The 13,199-nt window shown below is 40.0% G+C and overlaps 2 protein-coding genes across 2 annotated transcripts in view; one reads left to right on the forward strand and one right to left on the reverse strand.

The window, feature by feature from the left end:
- Positions 1-10,163, forward strand: part of LOC125236822 (eukaryotic translation initiation factor 4E transporter-like) — a 54,318-nt gene extending 44,155 nt beyond the window's left edge. The window contains 7 exon segments of the mRNA XM_048143749.1: positions 5,113-5,273; positions 5,937-6,041; positions 6,954-7,031; positions 7,833-7,895; positions 8,410-8,518; positions 8,884-8,937; positions 8,940-10,163. Coding sequence (XP_047999706.1) covers positions 5,113-5,273; positions 5,937-6,041; positions 6,954-7,031; positions 7,833-7,895; positions 8,410-8,518; positions 8,884-8,937; positions 8,940-9,061 — 692 coding nt within the window. The 3' untranslated portion in view covers positions 9,062-10,163.
- On the reverse strand, positions 2,367-4,774 carry LOC125236824 (uncharacterized protein K02A2.6-like). Its single transcript, XM_048143752.1, has one exon. It carries the CDS (start codon positions 4,623-4,625, stop codon positions 2,718-2,720), a length of 1,908 nt encoding a protein of 635 aa, XP_047999709.1. The 5' UTR covers positions 4,626-4,774; the 3' UTR covers positions 2,367-2,717.
- Positions 10,164-13,199: the final 3,036 nt, after the last annotated feature.

The following is a 13,199-nucleotide window of genomic DNA, read 5'->3' on the forward strand; positions in this document are numbered from 1 at the left end:
GCGCTGTTGTGCCGAAAAATATTTCTGTGTTACTTCGCACCTTCTTAAAGTAGCCGATAGGTACCCATAACAGCATTGTATCATGGCATGGCATATCAAAGTACGAAATGGCACAGAAATAAATTCCTTGACTAGCAGCTCAAGGGTAAGTTACTAGTTTCCAATAAGAGTTTTGAACGATTCACGGTTATTTTCATTAGATTTATATTGACCGGGATATAGACCGTGATTACCTTTTTGATTTTCGTCGAGCTCCCGATATTTCGACGCAGTTGCATGCATCATGATCACAGAAAACTGAAGAAGGCGGGTGGATGTCAAAGTTGCTTAGACACTGAAATAAACTAATTAATTTGTATAATAATCATTTTATTATGATATCCCAAACTGAAGAGAAGTTGACAAGACGTCAAATGTGCTAACAGAACTAAAATCAATATTAATAAGGAGTCAGTATACCACAATCCTCCCCACTAAAACAACGAAACAATAACACTCTAATAATGTCTAAATAATATAAATCATAATATAAATTACCTGTATACAGGATTTTTATTCCTAGTACAACGTGGCATGGGGCGGTTCAACACAGGAGATGAATTCACATTTGTACTACTCCCACCTCTTACACTATCCCCCTGAGGAGGTACTGGCGCAGACCCTACAACCGGCTGAGCTGGGACCTCTGCTACGATGTCACCCGACAATGAAACATCAGGCGAAGCTGGTAAAGGCAACGGCTGCGTATTTACAAACGGAGGTTCTGGCCCTGACAACGGACATGATAACAATTTCAATCCTTTTGGTCTCATTTGATCGACATGCCTGTGAGCTACTTCACCGGTATTGGTTGTCACTGCATAATCAGTGTTCCCTAATCGTGCAGACACTACGCCAGGCATCCACTTGTCCTTTGAGTTATACCGCCTGATCCACACAGAGTCACCGACGTCAACTGATCTCTGGGAGCCACCGGCCTGTTCCGCCATCTTCATCTGTGAGCCCCACACTTTAACCTGCCTATCGGGTTTAAGAACGTCAAGACCCGTCCGCAACTTTCGGCCCATGAGACACTGAGCTGGGCTTTCACCCGTAGTACAATGAGGGGTGTTCCTATAATGTAATAGGAAGGTCTGTATTGACATCTTAGTGTCTATGTTTTGCCTAATAGCTTTTTTTACCACCCTTTTAACCGTCTTAACTGCATTCTCAGCTGCGCCATTTGAAGATGGATGATAAGGAGCTGAAAACACGTGTTGGATATGGTTTCCCTTCAAATATTCACTAAACTCCTTACTAGTGAAAGGAGGGCCGTTGTCTGACACAAGTTGCTTAGGAAAACCAAAACGAGAAAACACCTCGGCCAGTTTTTCTATTGTGTGAGCAGCTGAGGTACTCGATACTTGGAATACTTCCAACCACTTAGAAGTGGAATCAACCATGATCAAATAAAGCTTTCCATTAACCGGACCCATAAAATCTACATGAATCCGCGTCCATGAACTGCTAGGATAAGGCCAAGGGCAAGGTACATGGCCTCTAGGTGAGTCCTGCTCCATCGCACAAACCTCGCAAGTTTTGCATTTAGCCTCGATCTCTTCATCCATGCCAGGCCACCACACATAACTCCGAGCCATAGATTTAGTTTTGACGATACCCATATGAGGCTCATGTAACATCTCCAATACCGCTTGCTTGCAAGAGTTAGGAACGATCACCCTATGGCCCCACATAACACATCCACGCTCAGAATATAACTCTTTCTTCCTATTAAAGAAAGGCTGCAAGTTTCTTACATCATTCGAATCAGGCCAACCGTCATCAATATAAGATAAAATTCGACTCAACACCGGATCCCTAGCGGTTTCACGTTTGATGACTTCACTATCGATAGCCAAAGCATCTTGGACATAATGTAAATATGTATGTTCTGGAATAGATGGTTCCATTCCTACATCGCCTTCGATCGGTAGCCTTGACAAGCCGTCAGCCAAGTTTTCCTTAGTATTGATATACTCTATGTCATAAGAGAATGCCGACAATATCAATGCCCATCTTTGCATTCGGCTTGCAGCCATCGCAGGAACACCAGTCTTAGGCCCAAACAGACTCACCAATGGCTTGTGATCGGTCCTTAAAGTAAAATGTCGCCCGTATAAGTACTGGTTAAATTTCTTTAAACAGTAAATAATAGCCAAGGCCTCCTTATCGATTTGCGAATAATTTTTTTCAGCTTCACTTAGCGATCGTGATGCATAAGCTATGGGGCGCTCGCCCTGCACACTAGGTTGTGTCAGCACACCAGCGACGCCACGTGAACTAGCATCACATGTCAAAATTAAAGCTTTATCCTGATCATAGTGCGCTAAAACCTTCGATCCAGATAAACGCCGCTTAATGGTCATAAAGGCCTTTTCACATTCATGTGACCAATTCCAAGCAGCTCCTTTTTTTAGTAAATCATGCATGGGACTCAATATCGAACTCATATTTTTAACAAATTTCCCATAAAAGTTGACCATCCCTAAAAAGGATCGTAACTCTGTGACATTTTTAGGAGTAGGCACCTTTAACATTGCCTCAATCTTAGCCGGATCAGTCGCAATACCGTCTTTAGATACAACATACCCAAGATAATTTACTTGGCTCACTAGAAATACGCACTTGCTTTTCTTAACCTTCAAACCACTCTCATGCAATCGCTTAAGTACCGCATCTCAAGCCTTAAGGTGTTCTTCCTTAGAACTGCCGCCTATAATAACATCATCTTGAAAAATTCCGACGGACGGATGCACTCCTTTTAATAAGTTAGTCATAGTTCTTTGAAATATCCCGGCACTAGATGCCAATCCAAATACTAAACGGTTATACCTAAACAAACCCCTGTGCGTGTTAATAACAGTTAAGTCTCTAGATGTTTCGTCGAGTACTAACTGATTGTAAGCCTGAGACAAGTCGATCTTACTGAAATACTGCGAGCCATTTAAGGTCACAAGTAAATCCTCAACGCGCGGCAATGGATATCTGTCAACCAGCAAGACCGGATTTAAAGTTATCTTATAGTCCGCGCAGAGCCTCAAACCTCCGTCAGATTTACTTACGGGTACCAAAGGCGTAGCCCAGTCCGAGCTATCAACCGGCTCTATGATTCCATCGCGCAGCATTGAGTCTAACTCATTATCCACTCGCCGCAGCAGCGCGTACGGAAGAGGACGAGCGCGACAGTAAATAGGAACCGCTCCGTCACGCAATCGCAACTGTATCTCTCCACCATTGAACCGTCCCAAGCCACCATCAAAAATCTCCTTATACCTGTCAAGTAATACATCAACATTTAATGACACATCCGTAGCGATATTATTAACACAACTCGCATGTTTACACATAGTAGGTATTTTTAATTCAGTAAGCCAATGCCTACCGAGCAGAGATGTAGTCCCTTTATCCATTACAAATAATTCCAAATTCTTGGAAATTCCCCCATATTTAACATTCGGTTTCAATACCCCGACAGGTTGAATTTTTGTCTTATTATAACAATTAAACCCTTGACTATACGGTTTTAACGGCACGTCAGCAAACATAGCGTCATACGTTTCCTTTGATATACACGCTATGGGGGCACCTGTGTCAACCTCCATACTAATAACCTTATCATTAACAATCAAAGGTAAACTAACCGGTGGATACTTGCTCAGCGACAAATAATTAATAAAATCATCATCACAGCTTGAGTAGTCCGTGTCGTCCACATCGTTACTCCCGACAAAATTGACACCTCTTGTCTTCCTGTGACTATTCGTCGATAACGGGTCTCTCCTGCAAGAAATATCAGCCAGCGGACACATCCTACGAAGATGCCCGACATTTTTGCACTTACTACAAGTGTGTTGTCGATATTTACATTTTACCGCAGTGTGGTTGCGCCAACCACACACAGTGCATGGTAGACCGTTAGGCGAATCTGCTTGAAATTGCATATTTCCTTCAGCACGTGTCGAACAAGCTGCCTCTTGTCGCCCTGCCTCTCCATTACGCTTTCCTCGTATATTTAGCTTGTTTAGCTCAGGTGTAATATTACCAGCCTGAGTGTGAACAATTCCCGTTCGCTCTACTGATGCCGCATCTCGCTCCGCGGATTCCATTGACTTGGCAAGCCTTACCGCTGTCTCATATGTCAAGGTTTCCTCCGCAAACAGCCTTTGGCGAATCACATCGCTGCTAACGCCGCAAACAAATTGATCTCTGAGATTCTCTTCTAAAGACTTTCCGAAATCACAGTATTTCGACAGGCGCTTAAGTTCCGCAACATAACAAGCGACTGTTTCAGTTGTCATTTGCCGCCGCTGTCTAAATTTGTACCTTTCAGCCATAATGGATGGTTTCGGTTGCAAATGTTGAGATAATATATTTACCGCACGATCATAAGATAAATCCTTCGGCTGTATGGGGCTGGCCAAAGAAGCTAAAAGGCCATAAGCATCTTCTCCCATCACGGAAATAAGCGTAGGCAGCTTCTTGTCATTTTTTACGCTGTTCGCCGCAAAATACATTTCCAATCTTTCCGTATAGAAATTCCAGTTCCCATCTTGTAGATTGAACTCTTTTATACTCCCGATGGACATTTTTGCGAAGTAAATATTCCTCGTCGCCAATGAAATAAACTAATTAATTTGTATAATAATCATTTTATTATGATATCCCAAACTGAAGAGAAGTTGACAAGACGTCAAATGTGCTAACAGAACTAAAATCAATATTAATAAGGAGTCAGTATACCACAGACACCACGCGATCTACCCTCCTTCGCGCGCGTCGGCTGCCTTCACTTTCAGCGTTACCACTGATTGCATTCACACTCGATGGTCTGTCCAAACACACTACACTCACAGTGTCACTACGTTTGTTCAATTCTTACTTCACCGGTTTTTTACACAAACAAATCACTAGATTCCATACATTTGATAGTTTAAGGCCATCCTAACGATTGAAATTTAAGATAATATATCCCGGTCAGTAATCACGATCTATATCCCGGTCAATATAAGTCTAGTTTCCAATAGGAAATATAACTTATATATATAACCATTTTAATAAAAATTGTATATTTAGGTGTGCCAGCCCGCATCCCGTCCCCCCGCGAGCTGGCGGCGCACACGCAGTGCATCATGCAGAGCGCGCTCATCAAGAAGAAGCTGGAGGAGCAGAGGGAGAACTACCGCCGCCGCCACGACCCGCCCAAGGGGACACCCATCTCCTTCACTCCCACCTCCGTGAGTATTGCCCTCTCGCTCTATCACATCAAGGGAACAGGGGAGGAGAAAGAGGGAGCTACGACCTGCCCAAGGGGACACCCATCTCCTTCACTCCCACCTCCGTGAGTATTGCCCTCTTGCTCTATCAAGTCAACCTAGAGGAACAGAGGGAGCCATGACCCGCCCAAAGGGACACCTGTCTCCTTCACTCCCACATCCGTGAGTGTATATAGCTTTTTCACTCATCACAGACAGGCTAACACAGAGCGAAAACTACACTCGTGAAATAAGAAACTGGGCTCATGGAAGTCGTTTATAGGGTTTGTAATTTTTGCAATGATTTAAGTATTCGTTCATGAATTCATAATAAATATTAAATGTAAGATGTAGTAAACACTACTTCTTTGTTTTTATATTACAAAACTGTCATTAAAATGTCAAATTAATGTAATAAAGATAAGTTTAATACGAAAGTAAAATAGATTTTTTATAAAATAAGTATTGTTGATGAGTTAGTTTGCGCTAAGTCTTTGCACTGGGTCTTTAGTTTGCTGTAAGAAAAGTTTGGCTGTTCATCTTATTTATTCATAAACAGGGCCCGTAACTTTCATGCCGCTGACATAAATTTACGGGCCCTGTTCATAAACTTCTTAACATAAATATTTAAATTCTGTTGTGCAGGTGTTACGTAAAATGACCGCGGACAAGGAATCCGATGCACCAAGCCCTAAACAGCAGCAGTGGGCGCAGCCACCCAAGATGCCGCAAGGACGGCCCATCGTCAAGGTACTCGTCCACAATCAACCTTAACACATTCGTGGAGCATACGTGTATGCTATAGCATACGCGTAGTCATTTGTTTCCTTTGGTCTATGACAGATGACGTCACTAGCCGTCCGTGACTAATCATAAGTCTCAACGGTCTCTCGTTAAATATGTACAACAGGCGTGAAAACAAACGGCCCGTTGACACCAACACTTGACATAAGACCCGGATTCCTAGACAACCAACAAACACAAGACCGACAACCAATAACAACAACCGTCCGACCGAGACCAACAAGACCGAGTGAGTACATATAGTATGAATTTTTTGACATGGTTTTTTGGCTTTAGCCGAAATCTGTTAAACAAAAGCCTTTGTTTCTATTATTCACGGCGGCTAGCTCCCGTCTCGACGGCACGCGCTATAGTCTCAGTGTAGTTAAAAAGCAACTTAAAAAGAAACAAAGGCTTTTGTTTAACAGATTACGGCAAAAGCCAAAAAACCATCTCAGAAAATTCATACTATACTGCTCCTTACCCTCCCTCGACTTGTCTTTATTCTTGATAGCAGGGGCCCATTTCTCAAAATAACACAAAAGATACAAGTTACAAGCGGAAGTCTCTTTCCAACTTGTCATTTTAGACATTGACTACCACTTGTGAATTGTAACTTGTAGCTCCGAGAAATGGGTCGCTGTTCTCAGCTTAGGTCGTAGCGCCTGACATTAGTACGCCACAGTTTGTGAACGATTATCACTCTGGATAGGCCAGCCTGGCAAAGGAACGTACATTGTTATTGTTCTTCTTTAATTTATCCACTGTGACAAGTTATTATGGTTTATGGCTGTGTACTTACATCCTTGACATGAACGTAGGCTTTTATTAAATGGATTAAAAGTTTTTCCACAAATAAAAATGTTGTTTTTGTGACAGGGTAACCAGAGCGGCGCAGCGCCACCTATGGGATACCCGCCGTCACCGGCAGACTACCAACACCATTATCAACAGCAGGTAAATTACTTGTAAATGTTTTATTCAATGTCCAACACCATTCGTTTATTTAAAAAAAAGATTAATCTCAAAATATCAAATTAAAAGAAATATTTATCATGGTCATTTTATACTTACTTGACTGATAACCCAAAATGAGTTTTGGCATCCAACACAACAGCACGCCATTTTGCTCGGTCTTGAGCGGTATCGCGCCAGCTTTCGCCGACACCGAGCTCACGGAGGCACAGTATAATAAAGAGTACTATCGTACAGTATGGCCACTCCCGCTCCCCGCTGAAAGTGCCGCCCACCCCCTGTCGGTTACCTGACAGTTACCGCCTGTCAAAAACGCGAACAATCGACCTGTCATATCTCACTCATACAAGCATGGTACGCGTTCACCTACACGAGTTTAGAATGTGTGCTAGGAACGCGCCTCTTTCATATATTTGATCGCCAGTGTCCGAGATGTGACGGAGGTCTACCTCCACTCTATCCGCCCAACGAATTTTTTTTTGTGACGAGCAGGACGGCGTCCATTCGGTCTCCCCAAGTAGGCCCTTTTGACTGCCCGATCTCCCCCATTTTATAGGTCAGAACATTTTTAAACGCCCTTTGATTTCGTTATCGATTTTACAACCACAGAGTAGGATTTTAACAGCAAAGTCATTTTATAGACTGACCGAGGTTGGTTACGTGTCGAGCATAAAATTGTTGATGATTTTATATTTTAAATGTATATAATTATGTGATTTCAATAAAAATCTATAAGAAAATTTTAATGTTTCGTTTAAATTGTAAAACGCTTCTCGTTTACAGCAAATGTCGGGCAGCGTGCGTCAGTTCATGCATCCGCAACAGAGGCAGCAAGTACCCAACTCGGTGAGTTGATATCGGTTATTTTTAACCATGAATGGCTGGCTGTGAATGGGAATATCGCTTTTCTAAAACTATTGCCTACGCCAAATCTTGGGATTAGTTGTCACAGCGAACCCCGGGCTCCCATGAACCCTGGCGTATACTGGGATAACGCAAGGAGGATGATGAATGGCTTTCAAATGTAGTAGGATTTATTTATTTTACCTTTGTTGCACAAAATAAAACACATAATGCATTCTCTACCAGTCAAGTTGATGTTTCCTGTCTCTATAGTATAAATACATACATACATACAATCACGCCTGTATCCCATGAAGGGGTAGGCAGAGCACATGCAACTACTCAAGTTTCAGTGCCACTCTTGGCAAATAAGGGGTTGACAGAAAACGAAACTGTGACTCTATAGTATATATTTACAATATTCTTTTTATTTTGTGGTGGTACCAACAAGTAAATTATAATATTATTTGCCTTGTAGGCAAAGCATTTGAAGTAAGTTGTTTTGGTGTGATTGCAGCTAAACAATATGAACAACATGAATAATATGAACAATATGACCCGCGGCATCGCCGGGGGCACCACTCTGCACCAATTGCTAGTCCAGTCCCATCAGAGGAGTCTCAACGGTGAGTGAAATAAAATATATAATAGATATTTCATTCTAAAGATAACAGCGTTTTCAGTGTTCGCGGCTAATGCCGTAATCTCAAAATCCACCCGGTCAGTGCAACTAAAATACGTTACCAATACTTCTTTAATTTGGCACAAAAAAGTCACAGTAGTGAGTTTGAAACTTCAGCCCGCTCAATATTAGTAAACCGTTATGATATTGAAAAAAAATACACTGCCAAATTAAGTCAACACCCGTCATTTTAAATTTGTTTCATAAAAAAAGTCCTTCATTGAAAAGGCATTTCCTTAAGTCCTACAAATTATTGATCCGCGATATTTGATAAGATCTTTTAAATATACTTATTTTTTTATGTAACAGAACTAGGCGGCGTCGGCGGCACAGGTGGCGGCGACAACCAACTAGCCCGCTGGTTCTCCCCGAACTCCTCGCCCGCGCCTCGGCCGGCAAGCTGCCCTCCGTGCACGTGCCCAACGCGCTCTCACTCGAGGACCTCGAGAGACATCACCACTCGCCAGCGCCGGCGCTGCGCAACTGAACAGTACCGGTAGACCCTTATTTAAACGGCTCAGGCGAAGGCACTGTTCATGAGGCTAAAAATTTTGAAGTTCGAATGGCTAACTCTGCATGGACAGAAACTAATACTCATAAACGTTTACGTAATTAAGCTAGTAATCATTTGTCCCTCTCCGACGTATTCGTATGATGGAAAGAGACAAACGATTTTTATCGGCTTGCCAAATTTAGTTTATGAATAAGAGGGTTTATGCGTAAATTTTATCGTTTTCTTGGAAACTTTCGTATTTGGCATGCTTCTGTCTACCTCAACACTTGTACTTCAGATATATCTGAGTGGCCAAGTCTCTGACAAATATCTGCACATGCCGTGTTCAGATTTTTTTGAGCACCTCTGCAGCTTCTATATATTTGATGGCGACTGTATTGAGATTGATTGAAATAGCATAACACGTTCGTGCGTTTCCGTAAATATTATGCACCCCTAAGCACTCTCAAGCATGGAATCTTATGAAAATATAAATTATTCAAGTGGTCTATTGTCATTTTAAAGTTTATGCAGAGTTAGCTTAGACGGACTATAGTTTGAGCACCTATTTTGTGAATAAAAAGGAAAATACAAAAAATACGCGTGCGAGACGGTTGAATATATTTTCACTTTTTATCCTGCCCGCAACCGATAATAGTCATAAATTATACTAAGAGGTCACTATCATGATATTCATGATAAAAACTGAAAATATTTACAGAATTTTAACACTAGTTGCGCTGAATACCAAAACAGTAGCGACATCTGGAGTAATGTTATCCCATTCTGGTATCACATGCCTTGATAGTGGTTATAATACCTCATTGTGATCGGATTGGACAAAACTCATTCGTAAATTGCTTTGAAACTGAGTTTTAATTGTTCGAAACTTAAATTGATGTCGAAATACACAAGGTGGAGCTAGGGGTACTATTTCGATCGATTCGGGAAGTTCCATGTCACACAAAACCTAAGAAAGGCACAGATGTAGTGCGAAAAGCTTTTCCTTCGTATATTTCCGGAAACGTTCGTATTTGTCATGCTAGTTCAGTCAACGTCAGTACATCTTGTACTGAGACTGACTGAAATAGCATGACACGTTCGTACGTTACCGTTACAATACGAAGGCAAATATGGTTTTTTTACTGCGCAAAATCAAACTCCTGAAATTATCTTACAAAAAGAAATGGTTGGAATAGTACCCTAAAACACTAAAAACATTAAGTAAATTATTTGTGACTAACTTAACAACGTATGAAATGTTTCTTTTTTATCGTTCCTAGTGCTGCCAGTTAGATCCAAATATTGACTGATTCTTGTACAGCCATGGTATTAAATATAGATGCGGATAAAGTGCCAATAATATGTATACACGACGGTTGTGGATACATATTTGTCCTTGTCCGCATCTATATTACCTTGAATGTTACACTTTGATCGGCCATCCATCTTATTGGCCCATTTTATTACTTACAATATCTCATCCTTAAAATGTACTTTCAGATATTACCTATAGCAAAAATCATTGTATGAGGAAGTCTATTAATTCTTGCTTAGAGTTTGACAGCATATTTATTTATTTAAACTTTATTGCACAATATAAAAAAGTAGAAATAGCGGACTTATGACATTATTGGATGAAAAGCTGGTATTTTCATGCAGTCAACTAGTTTACAGACTCAGTTTCAAATCCATTATTATGCTTTACCGAATCTTGGATTGGTAAATGCATAATATATTAAAGTATTAGATCAGCACAAAGAATAAAAAACTGGCAGCGTTTTTAAAAGTACTTGTTTATTAAAACTGAAATCGTGTTGTTAAAAAACCTCGACATTATTTCACAGGTTATGACAAGCATTTTATCATTGTCAAAAGGAAATCTGTAATTATCAATATTTATGAGGTATCAACCTGGAATGTTACATAATTATTGACGATATTGAAAACATGTGTCCTGATAGAAATTCTGACGTCTATTACATTTATATGACTTATGTCTACATGAAAACTGTTTATAAAAAAATATGGTCGAAAATAATTTTACTGTATATAAAATTTTCTTCCGTTTTTTAAAATAAAAATAAATATTGAAAGTGTATTCATGTAGACCCGAGTTTTTAAATTAATTGACTATATGTTAAGCAAAATAAGAATACTTTGCCACCTAAAATACAAAAAATACAGTTACCATTATGGTTTAAATAGAGTATTCTATGAGACATGCATTGAATTTCTACATAAGTATGTTTTTAACAGTGACGCTTGTTAGGGCAGATAATAAATAATATCAATATGTTATCATTCCAATGTGAAATTGAGATCAGAGTGAAACAATTAAAAAACAGTTTCGATCTTGTTGTTTCACCTTGTGGTTGCTGGAAGATGATTTCTAAATTCATTTAGTTCAAATTATCAATTGCTTTTAATTTCATATTTTGACTAGACTGTTGATATTTATAGTGTCTGTCCTATTTCGCAACGTTACTGACAAGTAACTCGAATAATACAATAACGTTTTTGTCTCTTTCCAACACACGCAAATGTCAATAAGCGGATAGAGACAAATATCATGGAAATGTTAGCTGTAGTCCGAGGTAGCAGCTGAGGGGTTAACTTTTTGATGTATTTCTTTGTATAGTGAGTTTACTCGTAGATTCTGGTATCGTATAATGTATTATTTAGCCCCGTGTCAGCTCCCTTATTTTGACTATTATTACTAGCTAGACGCTGTCAATGATATTGATGATATTTTAGCTTAAAAATAAGCTAGGAATACCGTCATTTAGTTCACATGTAACGTAACCCAGTAGAGTATGATATGACGATGTATTTCATCATTATTATTGAGCGTCTAGCCCTGACTTATCTATATTTAAAATGGGAGATAGACATGAAAAGCGCCACCCGATATCATGACGAAAAGAATAAGATCAACTAAAAATGTGAGTCGCCGAGAATTGAGTGAAAAACTAAATAATTAAACGAGATGGTTTAGTTCAAAATATCTTATGTGTAATACTTCCGTGACATGTTCGTATTGAAGGTTATGCGAGGTATAGATAACTATGAGAATTATTTAGTTTTTTATATGTGCTTGATTTGAACCGGTGACAAGTATCACGGGAAAAATTGACAAACGCGAATGATGAACTGTTTGAGTGAATGGAACGAGTGAACGAAAACGAATGAACGGACGGTGTGCAGAATAATATATTGTATAATGTTTATGTATGTCTATGGTTGTGTTTGTTAGCATTTTTGTTACTACGTCATATATGAGAGGAAAAGGTTTTCGTTTGCGATGGATATCGTGTCTTCATTTCGTCTTTGCTATCGTTAAGAACATTTTTGTAAAGAATTTTGGAACATCCCCCCAAATGTCAGACTAGCATTTGAGTTTTGGGATTCCACGAACGGATAGTATATTTTTTTAAACGTTTTACGTATTCCACTGTACGACGTTTTAGCGATTTGTGGAGTTTTTTTGCCATTTATCCCAATCAAGGAGTATTTTAGAATGTTCTTGGCAATCCTTACCCAAAGTTATAAATTCAAAAATTATTTTACTGTTTTATTTTAAATTACACTTTCGACCTCGATACTCAAAAAGGGGTTTTTAAGGTTGGGTTGTCAAGATCGATCACCATTGATGGGTTTTTTAATTTTCGAACAAAACGAGACCTGAGCACGTCAATTATTATTTGAAGACCCTGGATTGGACCCGTCCCAGTGTCGATAGAATTGGCTCAACAAAGCAATATTGCGTATACTTCCTTTTCGCCTTATGCCTTTGTGTACCGGTGTGAATACCCCATTTGGAAATGGGGAAGCTCAGAGGGCCTACCGCGAACACCTATTGCGGCCATCTTTCTCTAAAATGGCGTAAAGTAATAGAAACATGCCCGCGATTTTTGAATGTCGGTGTTCGTGGTTAAGCCAGATGTGGAATAGTGTAGCAGGTGTTATGGACTGTGTGAAGCAATCATGAACTGGTTAAATAGCTGTAACAGACTACCGCGCCGCACCAAAAAGTGCGGTGCGGTAATCTGTAAACACTTTAAGACCGCCCGGACGCATTAGATGTGCCGAGCGATTTTGGTTCTTTTGTAGTAAGGAATAGTGGCGAAAT

This window comes from Leguminivora glycinivorella, chromosome 19 (assembly GCF_023078275.1).
Source record: "Leguminivora glycinivorella isolate SPB_JAAS2020 chromosome 19, LegGlyc_1.1, whole genome shotgun sequence".
NCBI classification, from domain to species: Eukaryota; Metazoa; Arthropoda; class Insecta; order Lepidoptera; family Tortricidae; genus Leguminivora; species Leguminivora glycinivorella.

Excerpts from the sequence above, each read along its gene's own strand:
- LOC125236824 (XM_048143752.1), bottom strand. The coding sequence starts at position 4,625 with ATGTCCATCGGGAGTATAAAAGAGTTCAATCTACAAGATGGGAACTGG.